This window comes from Erythranthe guttata, chromosome 2, assembly GCF_056151865.1.
Source record: "Erythranthe guttata isolate IM_541 chromosome 2, IM_541, whole genome shotgun sequence".
Lineage (NCBI taxonomy): Eukaryota > Viridiplantae > Streptophyta > Magnoliopsida > Lamiales > Phrymaceae > Erythranthe > Erythranthe guttata.
In genome coordinates this window covers 9,505,305-9,519,581 of record NC_142534.1, presented here as the reverse complement: position 1 = coordinate 9,519,581, position 14,277 = coordinate 9,505,305, and the positions used below count along the sequence as shown (strand labels likewise).

The 14,277-nt window shown below is 37.2% G+C and overlaps 1 protein-coding gene across 3 annotated transcripts; it reads left to right on the top strand.

The window, feature by feature from the left end:
• Positions 1-10,009: 10,009 nt before the first annotated feature.
• On the top strand, positions 10,010-12,371 carry ATN (cyclin family). Of its 3 annotated transcripts, none has more exons than XM_013001665.2 (4): positions 10,010-10,271; positions 10,456-10,598; positions 11,093-11,151; positions 11,257-12,371. In XM_013001665.2, exons 1-4 carry the CDS (start codon positions 10,176-10,178, stop codon positions 12,234-12,236), a joined length of 1,278 nt encoding a protein of 425 aa, XP_012857119.2. In that variant the 5' UTR covers positions 10,010-10,175; the 3' UTR covers positions 12,237-12,371. The 3 variants fall into 3 exon arrangements, with proteins under 3 accessions (XP_012857119.2, XP_088683097.1, XP_088683100.1); XM_088826971.1 differs by having other exon boundaries at positions 11,093-11,154; XM_088826974.1 differs by having other exon boundaries at positions 10,060-10,271; positions 10,476-10,598; positions 11,093-11,154.
• Positions 12,372-14,277: the final 1,906 nt, after the last annotated feature.

Genomic DNA, 14,277 nt, shown 5'->3' with positions numbered 1-14,277 from the left:
CAATCACCTTCAAATAAGGTTTGAGCTCAACAATCTCGACTAAGCTATAAATAAAGGTTTGAACTCATTATCTGAGTAATACTACAATTTGTATTCTCTGGAGCATTTATACTATTAGCACGTCTAACTTGAGCGTCGGAGGGGTTTCCGCCGGATCAACCCCCAGCCTAGTTTACGTGTTCTATGATCGCAGGTATCTCAAGGTCATCAAGCTCGTGAGCCAGTGATCCACTCTGCTCTTCCAGCTCATCCTACTTCAACTATCTAAGGTGATCTAACTTTAGCATCATCAATAAGCAACTCTTTCCCGCTTCATCAAGGTGAGTGATATCATCTAGAATACCACCAGAAGCAAAAAATTAAAAATAAATAAATTAAATTAACAAGAAGCAAGAAAATAAGAAAATGCTTGTAACCCTATAATTTATGAAATGAAAAGCCCTCCAACGAGAATATTTTTCAAGTTTATAAAAAAGAAATAAACTGAAATGTGCTGATAGGGTTTGAGAGAGAGAGAGTTAAGAATAGAGAGAATGGAGGGTTGCGATTGAAACCACACAATAGACGGTCCAGATTTAGATTTGACCAGGTCAGTGGGCTTATGTTGTTTTGGGCCCGATTCCATGAATTGAGCTGCAATTTATTAAGTGATTGGCCCAGATCACTAAAGATCATTTTTTATTGGGCTAAAAAAAAACTTAACAAATTCTCCACCTGAGACCAATAAATGATTTTTATGAATACACTTAATGGACTGGGATCATCATTGCCGTAACTTTGAATCTTAAACGCTAATCACACATATTATAGTAGAAGATTCCAAAGAGTTTTTCCACGAAGGATGTAATCACCTAGATAAAGAAAATTTTAAAATCACAGAGAAGTTAAAATTCACAAAAGTTGTCACAAAGAAAGCACATAAATCTTGCACACATCAAGTAAACACTCAATGTTTGTTTCAATCATGTTTCGAGATGATATTCAAGATTCTCAAACATGATCTTAATTTTTCAACAGGTAAGCACTTAGTGCCCATATCAGCATGGTTGAATTCAGAAGGAATTTTCTCAAGGTCTACCACACATTTCTCAACAATTTTCCTGATAAAGTGGTACTTGATGTCAATGTGTTTAGTTCTGTCATGAAAGACATGATTCTTGCACAACTGAATACCAGATTGACTATCAGAGAAAACCACAACCTTTTGTTTCAAAAACAAATTTCAGCAAGCAGCCCTTTCAACTAGATAGATTCTTTAACTGCCTCAGTAGCTGCAATGTATTCAGCTTCAGTGGTAGAAGGGGCTACAATATTTTGAAGTTGTGATTTCCAACTAATACAAGAACCACACAAGGTAAACACATAAGATGTTGTAGATTTCCTATTATCTCTATTGTTAGCATAATTGGAATCCACATAGCCACATAAGAAAATTCCTTTTTCGCATTTTGAAAATTCAATCCCTGTTCTAACAGATTCTCTTAGATATCTCATTAACCATTTTACAGCCTCCCAATGAGGCATGCCAGGATTAGCCATGTATCTACTCAAGCAACTTACAACATATGCAATATTAGGTCTTGTGCTAACCATTAAATACGTGACAGAGCCAATTGCATTAGCATAAGGAACATATTTCATGTCACACATTTCAGGTTCAGTCTTAGGGGACTGTTCCTTACTTAACAGGAAATGAGAAGCTAAAGGCACAAACACATATTTGGCATTTTTCATGGCAAATTTATCTAAAATATTTTCCACATATGCAGATTGGTTCAGAAACAAAGAACTATTTTTTAGTTCCTAATTATATCCATACCCATAATTCTTTTTGAGTCACCAAGAAATTTCATGTCAAAATTTTCACTAAGACAATTCTGCACATGATCAATAGCCTTTAAGCAAGGACTGACAATAAGCATGTCATCAACATAAATTAATAGGAACACAGGAGATTGACAGTTATCTTTGAAATACAAGCATGGATCATAATCACTCCTTTTAAATTTCAAAGAAAGCATACAAGAGTCAATTTTTTTGTTCCATTGTCTAGGGGACTGCTTAAGGCCATATAAAGATTTCTTTAACAGAGAGACATAATCAGGATGAACAGAATCAACAAAACCTTCAGGTTGAGTCATGAAAATTTTCTTATCAAGGTCACCATGCAAAAAAGCAGTTTTAACATCCATTTGCTTAAGTTTCCAATCAAAATGAGCAACTAAAGCAAGCAAAATTCTGACAGTGGTGAATTTCACAACCGGAGCAAATATTTCAGTATAGTCAATACCTTCTCTTTCTGTAAAACCTTTAGCTACAAGCCTAGCTTTATATCTAACAGAATCAGTTTCATGCTTAATTTTAAAGGGCCATCTACATTTAATCACAGAGCACTAAGCAGGTTTAGGGACAAGAGTCTAAGTTTGATTGACATGTAAGGAGTTAATTTCCTCTTTCATAGCAGACAACCACATAGCAGATTCAACATAATTTAAAGCATCTTTGTAGCACTTAGGTTCATTACCATCTAAAGCATCAAACACATTGAACACATGAGAAGCAAGCTGAAAATTATCAAGATGATGAGGCTTCCTTGTTGGGAATCAGGCACGTGTACGCAGCGGAAAACAAAAATTTTATGCGATTTAAAAAACTTTAAAGCACATAAACACATGCCCGATAATTTAAATCAATTAATTGCGTACCTTTGCGCTTACAGCAAAATTAAAAACAACATACATTGCGTACCTTTGCGCTTCCAGCGAAATTAAAACAACAACATGCTTGATTACTTAATCGAAATTAAATCAATTAGCATGCTCGCGTTTAAATCAAATAATCATGCTCGCAATAATAAAACCAATTTCATGTAGACACATAAAGTCATACAAGTTTCTTATTAAAACGAACATGCATATATTAATTTAAACGTAACCGAATCGAATGACAATAGATTCGAAACATTACCTCTTGAAGCGTGAGGTAGGCGCACTAAGCAAAGCTAGATTGCCACGGAAACCAATCCGTGCAATCCGGGGCAGCAACGGCGATGATCCGAGCTACGGCGGCGCGTGTGATTCACGTGCTGTCCTTGAAGCATCAATCGAACGAAGACTCGAGAAGATGGCCAGCTGCTCTTCCCACTCCTATTGATCCAACCTGTTTGCTGATCTGAAATTACAGCCTTGCTCCGACTTCAATATCTCCATGCTTATTTACTGGATGGACAATTTCTTCTGGAAGAATGTAGATTTGTGAGTCTTGAAGCTTCTTTAAAAATTTCACGTCTATCCGATCACCGTTTGATTTATGGCTAATTTTCTCGCTGGACAGCGCAGAAAACCCGAGAGCAGTTTTTCAGAATTGCCTTCTCGCATCTTCGATTCTTCAATCTTCCTCCTCTTGGATTTCACCTCGTATACTTCGATCTACTAAACACGTGGCACTAGACACGTAATAGTCAGAATAACGGAATAAAAGAAAGAAGGAAAGGAATACCGAAAGAGATCGGCCAACGGGTGGCCGATTCCGGCGAATTTCCGGCGACGGCGCAGTGGTGGTGGCCGTGGGAGAGGGTGGCTGATCGAGAGAGGCAGCGGCTAGGGTTATGAACGTGTGTTCTCTTAGTTGTGTGTGTAGGGCTGGGACTTTGGGATCGGGATTCGGGATCCCGTCCCGTCCCGAATGGAATTTTACTATTAGGGACTAAAACTTCGGGAATTCGGGATTACGGGATTCGGGATCGGGATTAGGAACAAATACGGGATCGGGATCGAGAATTGGTTCAATCCCGATTGGGATATTTTAATCCCAAATTAGGAATAAAGAAAAAAAAAACTAATAAAACCACACACACACACACACACACACACACACACACACACACACACATATATATATATATATATATATATATATATATATATATATATATATATATATATATATATATATATATATATATATATATATATATATGAGAAATACAATATAATATATCGTTTCAACTTATTTTTAAATTTTTTAAATTTTATTTGTTCCAAGTTTTGTGGTAAAACTAAATAGTGCAAGAACAATAGTATGTATATAATATATTCAAATTGTTTTAGTGTATAAAATAATACTAATGGAAAAAAAAAAACAATATTTCTTAGTGTTTTAGGCAAAATATGGGATTCCCGATCCCAATCCCGAATTCCCGAAATATTTAGGGATACCGATATTATCGGGATTTAATAGTATGGGACGGGATTGGGATTTAAAATTTCTATCCCGAATCCCGAAATCCCGATCCCGAAAATCCCGAATTCCCGAAATCCCGTCCCGAACTCACCCCTATGTGTGTGTGCAAGACCTATAAATCAAGTATTTATATGTCTTGCATAAAACCCTAACGGGCTTAAGTTGGACCGGGCCCAACAACTTAAGTTCGTTAGTTCTTTTACTTGCTCATCTCTCTCAATTCGATGATCGGAAAACTGTAACGATTACATTTTCGGAATCATTATAATGTCCTCGTCATTACGAGTGCCAACTCTCGATTTCCAACTTTCCAAAAGTGGAAACCATAATTCAGTGCACTTTCTAAATTTTGAAACTTCCCGATTTAGAAGGTTCACTAATACGTTCGCCTATTCTTTTCCTTTTCTTATTCTCATTCATAATTCCAAATTACGAATGTTGGACCCAATCATATTGACTTCCAATCATGCAAAGATAAACATATTTTACCTTTGACCGTTTATTCAAAGATCTCATGTGCACGAGCAGTGTGACCCTCGATGGTTCAGGTGTAAGCTAGCCATGGGCCCACAACCCTTTGTGGTCAAAACTCGTCCACTTAGAGTTACGATTAAGATGAAACTCGTTTCACCTTAATCACCCAACGAATCAAGATTGGCGTCTAGCAACTACGCGTCATGATTCCCTAGATACAAATGAAGTGCCTGCAAGAACCTTCAGATATAGTTAACGTACAGTACGGTCCCTTCGATTCATATGTCCCGATTGAACTAGAGGCATTGGTTCATCGAGACCTCTTTATATGTTCAATGACAGTGCGATCGTTCTAAGTATTGTAATCGTCACGTGCATGACTTAGAGAATCGAATCCTCTAATCATCACTTAGTCAGCTCTGGCCAGAGACTTAGAATGATTACAAACTATCAGAACACACAGGACATCCAAGACTATTCTAGCGATCGAATCCCCGACTACAATGCACAGACCTCCCACTAGATTTCGGACTGCACGAACACTGGCCCTTGGGATGGTCCTCGGTGGAACTCAGAGACAGGTCACGATACAGCTGGTCCTCTAGTGAAGTCACGGTGATGTCTAGGTCATAAGGACTAATGGTGTACAACTATACCATAGATATCTCTACTCGATTATTGGGAACCACTTAGAGATTTCTAGGGTGAGGGAGTTCAGTGAACTCGTCAACTTACGAGCACCCACTTATGCATGCCGATATCACAATACCGTTTACTGATGAGATGCAGTACACATACACTAAGTGCTAGTCTTCTAATGGGAAAGGCCGATATCCTCATTGGTGGCGTAACCCTTCGACTAGGAACACGTTTAACAGTTATAATACTTAAGTAAATATCTCACGATCCTAACGATCAATTACTAGTACTTGTAATAACTGTAAGGACTATATCTATGCTTGTGACAAAGGGACAAAGATATAGAATGCCAAGGTGTTTTATCATTAATACGAATAAAGGTTCGTTTATTACCATAATAAATACGAAAAACCACAGCCACAAGTTGGCTTGTTGGTCTGCTACTCTAACATTCATAATCTCTCTTCTAGGCCTATCCCTAGAAAGTTGATAATCATGTAAATCATCAATATCAGGCAAATCAGACTCAACATTTTGATCAAAAACATTTTCAGGCACAAGGGATGAATCATCATCATCATTCTTAATTTCCTCATTTCCAAGAGGGGATTTCTCCACCTCAATTGGAGCAGAGGGAGAAACAATAAATGAAGGCAGAGGTAAGCAAGGATATTCATTTTCATTGAACACAACATTCCTATTAATAATAGTCTTGAAACCGTGCTCATTTTTAGCCAACATCTATATCCTTTTACCCCTTCAGGATATCCAATAAAAACACATTTTATGGATCTAGGTTCTAACTTATCAGTTTTATGGTGAACAAAAGCAGAACAGCCAAAAACTCTCAAATTAGACAAGTCATCTGGTTTCCTAGTCCAAATAGTTTCAGGCAGGCTTCCAGACAAAGGTACAGATGGAGATCTGTTAATCACATAAGCAGCTGTTAAGACAGCTTCACCCCAAAATACTTTTGGCGAACCAGATGAATGCAACATGGATCTAACCCTATCCATTAAAATCCTATTCATTCTTTCAGCTGCGCCATTCTGTTGCGGAGTATATGCAACATTCCTATGTCTTCTAATGCCAAACTCAGCACACAAAGCATCAAATTCATGATTGCAAAATTCAGTGCCATTATCAGTCCTAAGGGTTCTAAGTATCTTGTTTGTTTGATTTTCAATAAATTTTTTCCATGCTTTGAACTTATCAAACACATCAGACTTTTGCACAAGTAACAAAACAAACACTTTTCTTGAAAAATCATCAACCACAGATAATAAATATCTATTTCTACCAGGTGTGGAGACAGGGGCAGAGCCCCAAACATCTGCATGAACATATTCAAGGATTTCTGTGCACTTAGAAGTATTAGGGAAAGGCGATTTAAGAAATTTCACTTTAGACTGTTTACCCATAACACATGAATCACATAGAGGCATATCAACAACAATATCACCACTCAAGTAGTTGTTTTTATGCAAAATTCTTAATCCTTTACTACTGATGTGACCTAATCTTCTATGCCAAAGATCAGTCATGTCATGCTGAACAGAATTAACATGTGAAACAGATAATGCAGATGCAACATACATATTGTGCCTTCTCACAACCTTAAAGGATAACAAACCATCATGCATAATATTCATCACCCCATCACCCCAAGAACCCTTGTACCCAGAATCCTCTAAGATAGCACAATACATCAAATTAGTACTAAGCTTAGGAACATGTCTCACATTTTTCAAGTTAAGCACATATCCAGATTGAAATTTCAGACATACAGTTCATATGCCTAGCACATGTCTTTTACTACTATCAGCCATGGACACAGACCCATTTTTTAATTCAACATAAGAAGAGAACATGCTTCTGTGAGGTGTCATATGATTTGAGCAAGCAGAATCCAACAACCAGTCATTATCAGTCAAAGATGTAGACACATAATTCACATAATCAAGATACTCATCTGTAATCATAAACACATCACCCATGTTTTCAGCAACTTGGTTAGCATGTTCATTACTAGCCTTATTCTCCTTCTTAGGTTCAGAACATCAATTAGCATAATGACCAGCTTTACCACAGTTATAACACTTCCTATGTTTGAGCTTATTCTTACTCCCTCCTTTACCCTTACCTGGTTTTTGAAAATTTTGGTTACTAGAAGAAGAAGCCTTGTTTGAAAACTTGTTTTTAGGCTTGTTTTTCACAAAGTTTACATCACCCAAAGAATTGTTGCTTTTGTTGGTTTTCAAATCAAGTTCCTTGCTTTTCAAACCATTTATAACAGTATCCAAGGTCACTTTGTCTCTGCCATACTTAATTGCAAATTTAACATCACTGTAAGAATATGGAATAGCATTTAAAAGAACAATGGGGGTATATTCATCAATATTTTAATCCCTAGTTAACTTTATATCTAGCCCAAGTTTTGTAAATACATCAAGATTTTCATCTATATCTTTGTGCAAGTCAAGTTTAAACCAAAAAAAAAATTCCAGTAAAAATATTTTCGAGGGTAAGGAGGTTTCGGTATAAAGTTCTTCTAACTTATCCCATAATTCGTTAGCAGTGTTAAGTTTACCTATCTTTCTAATCACAAAATCAGATAAGTTCAGAATAATCAGGGAATAAGCAAAATCATCTTTCATTTCCTTTGTAGTTTTATCATCATAGGTTTGAGTTATGGCGTTAAACATTTCTGTTGAACTAACACACCTTTCATTTTCTGTTTCCACATAGCAAAATCACCATTACCATCAAATGAAGCCACAGGATAAGAATTCATTTTCACAAAGAAGGTGAGGGCACAGAAACAAGCAAGCTGCACACAAACACACAAGCTGCACACAGACAGCGACAGAAAATGAAAGCACACAAACAGCAACAGAAAATAAAGCACACAAGATGATCCCAGGAGGCCCAAACATGAGCCAAGTGTTGCAGAAGGCAACATAACGTTTGAAAACTGGGCTATCTCACACTACCCCCTTCCCCAGATTCCTGCGACACTAAGCGGTCCGGACAATGGAAGTTTGGTGTAGCAGATAGCTTGAGTTGGCCCAGGTTTCAGAGAACAACGGAAGTATATTCTGACCACACAAGGTCAACCACAGGTTTTCCAGGATTTTACCCAGAAACAAGAGCGAGTGAGCCACAGTAACGATATCCGTAGCAAAAGTTTGTAAAGAACAAGTGCCCAGCTGATGCTCTGATGCCACTGTTAGGTACAAGTTCCTGCACATTCAACCGTAGATCCGTAGAACCGAAGAAAGGGGGAATGAGATAACAGATAAATAGCTCAAGTGTAGAGCTGCAAATATGAAATAAAACGGCTCAGTTCCCTTTTCCAGTGTTCATTCGGTCGATCCAAGGTCTGGTGGTAACACCAAAACGAAAACAAGCACCCAGCAACAACCACTGATCCAAAACCTCAGACCTGACCCCCAAACTCACTCTGAGTTTACTCACCAACACATGAACAGTCAACTCAGTGAATAACTCACCCTCTCCACTCAGCACAAACCCTTTTTCCTTCACTCAGAATTCCTTAATCACTCACAAGAGAGGATTAAGGTCAGAAAACACTCAGTTTGAATAAAAAGTGAATCACACTTGTCTCTCTCTCACCACAGTATTTATACACGAAGATTCAACGGTCTTCAGCATTAAATGAGCTGCGACGGCAAGGACACCCATTGTCCGGCTAGACCTGCGACGGTGTCGCCGGAAAACGACAATGGGTGACGATACACTGTAGAGAGAGATGGGGACAAGGTGAAGAGAGAGAAACGACGCTGCAGAAATGTGCTGCTAGGGTTTGAGAGAGAGAGAGAGAGTTAAGAATAGAGAGAATGGAGGGCTGCGATTGAAACCACACAATAGACGGTCCAGATTTATGTTTGACCAGATCAGTGGGCTTATGTTGCTTTGGTTCGATTCCATGGATTGGGCTGCAATTTATTAAGTGATTGACCCAGATCACTAAAGATCATTTTTTATTGGGCTAAAAAAAAACTTAACAGTTATTGTATTTATTAGATTTATGTCAATTATCAATTACAAACAATGGATTTATCAAGAAGTCAAAATCAAATAAGGGTGTTTTATCAAGTAGTCCACATAAACAAATTATAACTTTAAAATAAAGAAAATTATATATGCGTTCAAACAAGCTCCTAGAGTCGGTAAAAAAAATAGTTTCCAACTTTTTTTTTTGTTTTTTTTTTGTTTTTTTTGGTTTTGCAAACAGTATGTAGTCACATTAAATTTTGGTACGAAGAGTGAGATTCCATTCCTTCTGACTATGGATTTTCATTTTTGAAGTATTTGAATAATAAGATCTTATTAATTCGAATGATTAATTTTCTGAAACAATATTTATAGCAAAGATAATTATGTAATAACATTAACTCCCATACTTTATTTCAGAATTTCATAGAAATTAAAATTTTAATAAGAAATATGAAATAAAAATATAAAATGTTGCAAGGAGTCAACGGAATGGGGCAGTGTTAAAAAGTGGGAATAATATTAAATTAGAAAAAATGAAAGGTAGCCGTTTCTATGCGTTCGATTTTATTCCGGAAATGGATTCCGACCGTTACGAATAACTTATTAGTACTATCCGTTACACAAAAGCGACTTTCCCCTCCCACCATTACTTACTTGTTCACCTTTTCACTCCATGTTCGAATCATCACACACAAAATCATACACCCACCCAACCCAACCAGTGTGTAGAGAGAGAGAGAGAGAGATAGAAAACCAGAAATTTTTGTTTCTCTGTGCGAAGAAGAGAGAGATACAGAGAAATGGTTGCCAGAAGCCCACCGAAGCAGCAGCAGCGGAAGATGGTGGTGGCGCCGCCGCCTCTCAGCCCCACTCTTCTCAGAGAGACGGTTAAAAAGGTGAGCGAATTAATTCCCTAATTGGGGATTTTCTCGTAAGAATTGATCAATTGAACTGGTTCTCGATTGAAAAATTATTGGAAGCAGATGAATCATGTTAATTTGATAATTATGAATTGTTTTAAAAAAAACAAAAACGAATGCTGATAATTGTGGTGCGTGTGTGTGTGTTTTGATAATGAAGGTAGACATGTGTATGGCTAGATTACAGGAGCTTCAGTACACAGTGGCGGGTGGGACGAAAATGATATCTGGTGTGAGGCTCAGTCCTAACAGTACCCGAACCTATCTCCGAACCAGTTTACGCTGTAAACACGAGTCCCTCAGGTACACCTATTCACTATACTCTATCTATCTCTTTTTTCTCTCTTCTCTGTTTCATTGTTCACAATTCATATGTTGGCAATTCACAATTCATACAGATTTTTTTTCTTCATTTTGTTATGTGTTTCTTCAGTCTTTATTTTCGTATATGCGAATTCATTGTTCACTATTCTTGCACAATTAATTGAATCCAATTATCGGCCAATTTGAAATCGAAAAAATTCGATCCAATTATCCGCTGATGTCTGATTGTGCCTCTGAGTATCAATCCAACTGAGAAAATTCAAGATCCAATTTGAAAGCTCTTTTTGAGCTGGGATGAAGCCTATTATTGATCCTTTTGTTCTTTAAATATATATTTATTTTCTTGTTCAATCTTGTTTAGTCTGATTATAATAGGCGCCTGCCTCTTGGATATTGTATTCAACACATATGATCATCATCGTACTTTGTATATTGGTTACTCAACAAACAGCTGCCCTTTTGTATTTGTGAAGGATTAAAAATGCTACTGGTCAAAGATCTCCTTCTGGAAAATTGCCAACAAACAATACAGGAGGTGATTATTCTTCCTCCTTTTGCTGCTATATTATTATTATAATGCAACAACCGAAATCCATTTCGAATTTCCTTGACATACATATATGATATATATACACAGACACAGAGGAATGGAGAAGAATGTCATTGCCAGCAATGCTCTTGGGAGAGACTATGGGTGAAATTCTACAGGCAAGTCAATTTGCTAGAAACATCGTACAAGCTGTTTCTTCCAACACAAGAAAACCGACAACCGACGACCCCACAACTCCACTGACTGAGAAGAGGAGAAAGCAGAAACAAACAGAAACCGCACAACAACAGCACTCTGAACTTCACGCACGGCGAAAGATGGAAAAACAGACAATGTGGTCCGAATCAGAAAAGCCCTCCTCCATTCAACGAGCTAAATCCCGAATAAACTTCAAAGCTTCTTCTTCGCCCGTGCACAAGAGAGACTGTGACAAAGAAAATTGCAGGTACATAGCTAACAGAATTTCCCCGAGGAATAGGCCATGGGCTAGAAAGACAGTATTATTTCCCAACCCACTATTTCACTCTTCTCCACCCACATCAAATCATCAAAAATTCTCCAAGACTTATACACCGGTGGTTACAAGAAATCGACAAACTCCACACAAGTTCTTGATAAAGTCCCCTAAGGCTATTTCTCCTTCAAAGTTCCAAGTGAAAATTAAAGCCCCTCCGGTTTCTATTTCACCAACAAGAGCAGCAAATTTAGGCAAGAAATCGCCAAAGGCATCATTATCTGCAGCAGCAAAGTTGAGAAGGTCATTTTCACCATCAAGGCTGGCAAACAGATTAGTGTCACCATTGAAAAGCAGAAACACTGTACAGAAGAATGAAGGAGCGATGACAACTGCAGCAGCTAAGTTGCGTAGGTCATTTTCACCGTCAAGGATTGCAAATAGGCTAGTTTCCCCACTCAAAAGCAGAAAGCTTCTTCTTGTACATAATAATAATAATAATAATAATAATAATAATAATAATAATAATAATAAGAATGAGGGGAATATTATGAGTGGACTGAAACAGCGTCCCATGTCCTTGTCAGTTCAATTCTCACCTCGGAGAATTTGAGCGTGCGTGCATAAATAATCCAGGTCTGTCTGTCTGTACGTTGTTGTAAGATTGAGATCTTCTCAATGTTCGTAGTTCTGATTCATGTGATATTTGATGGATAAATATACTACTTCTTTTTACATGTTGTGATATAACTCATATGTTTCTTCGCCTTTGTTATTATTATTGGTGTGTACAGAGAGAGATACGTGTGTGTATAATGTATGTGTTAAGTGTGTGTATCAGTTTTTTTGAGCGATTGTGTTGTGTTATTGTTATTATTAGAATTGGATAGAGATTTTGAATTAGACTAATAAATACTAAATTAATTGGATATGATAAAGATAATAAAATGATGACTAGTGTTAGATAAGAGATTTAAGATTGAACGAGGATAATTGTTTGTTTTGGGTTTACTTACACAGTTGAACTTGAAGCAGAAGTCGAGGAGATACATGCAATTGCAATGATTTTAATTTTTATGTATCAAATATTTCAGCTGAATATTTGTTATTACTACATGAGCAGCAGGCTGAGTTTGAGAGGAAACAAGCTCTAATATCAAGTGTTATTGCATATTGCTTTAACTTGAGTTTAGGAACTTCATTTCGGCAGTTGTATGAGAAATCGAGATTCGGAACTCGAAGCGAATGAAAAATTAAGAGCTAGTGAAGAGGTAGAGTTCAAGTTGTTGGCCTTTTTAATTACCTCATTCTCGTTGTATATAACTTTTGAAATTAATCAATTGCTATTTTGTGAGATAATTCTTGGACATGTTTAATGACTTGATCTGTAGATTTATTTAATTTGGGATATTTTGTGTATAATGAATTTATAATCATTATTTATGTATGATATCTATTTTCTTGATGTTTGGGACTTTGGGGTTTTGAGGCCTTGCCTTGCACGTTCATCCGTTTGTTTATATGTTTCTCATTTGGTTTTCCGTGTAACGAATCTACAATCACATTGATGCATTCTTCTTCTCACCTTATTATATTTAAGGGGTAATATGCATGACACCCCTAAAATCAAACCTAATTAGATGTGAATGACAACTTTAAATAGAATATTTTAACTAAATCCTTAGTCCTTAATAAAATTTGACATACACCCTTTTATTTATTTTTAACCCCAAAATACCCTTAGTACACCTAATTAAATATCACGTGACTCTTTCATTCTCCCATTCTCTTATTTCTCTCTCTCAACCCTTCTCTCCTCTGATGCGCCGCCCAACTGCTCCCTTCTCTCTGTTTCTCTTATTTTTCTATATTATTTTTGTGGCACTCAACATCATCCATTCACTCCCCCTTTTTTTCTTCGTTTGTTGTATCTTTAGTAGATCTGAATTTTTGATGTTTTGAGGCGGAGAACAACAGATCTGTAATCAGCGGCGACGGCGGCTATCCCGGAGGAGCTTTATGTGGCGGCGTTGCAGTCCCCGATTCGCCTAGGGCTGATGGGAAGGGGAGATTGCATCACCCTTTGTGCACGTGGTGGTTAGGGGGCGGCAGGGATGGGTTGGTGATGTGTTTCAACGACGTTGGTCTGGTTGTTGCACGTTTTCGGCGGCGACAAGGGTTGGGTGAATCCATGGTAGGTGTGTGTTTAGTTGCTTACAAGGCGAGGACGGCTGAACGGTGGTTGTTCTTCGTTTGCTGGCGGCTCTCGAGTTCAAAAGGGTGATATTATGATTTTTAGAATGACTGTAGTAGTCTACGAGTCTGACGGCGTTGTGAATCGAAGGGTCGGCGCGAAGGTTTAAGAGGGCGGATCTAGGTTTTCAGAGTGACTATAGTTGTCTACGGATTACTACAAGTAACTATGGGTTACTACGGATATATATATATATATATATATATATATATATATATATATATATATATATATATATATATATATATATATATATATATATATATATATATATATATATATCAGAGATGTCTATGGATTACTACACGTGACTGGGTTACTACAGTTGTCTACGGGTTACTATACAAGTGACTATGGGTTATCATAAATATTCAGAGTATGTTGTGAAGTTGGATATACG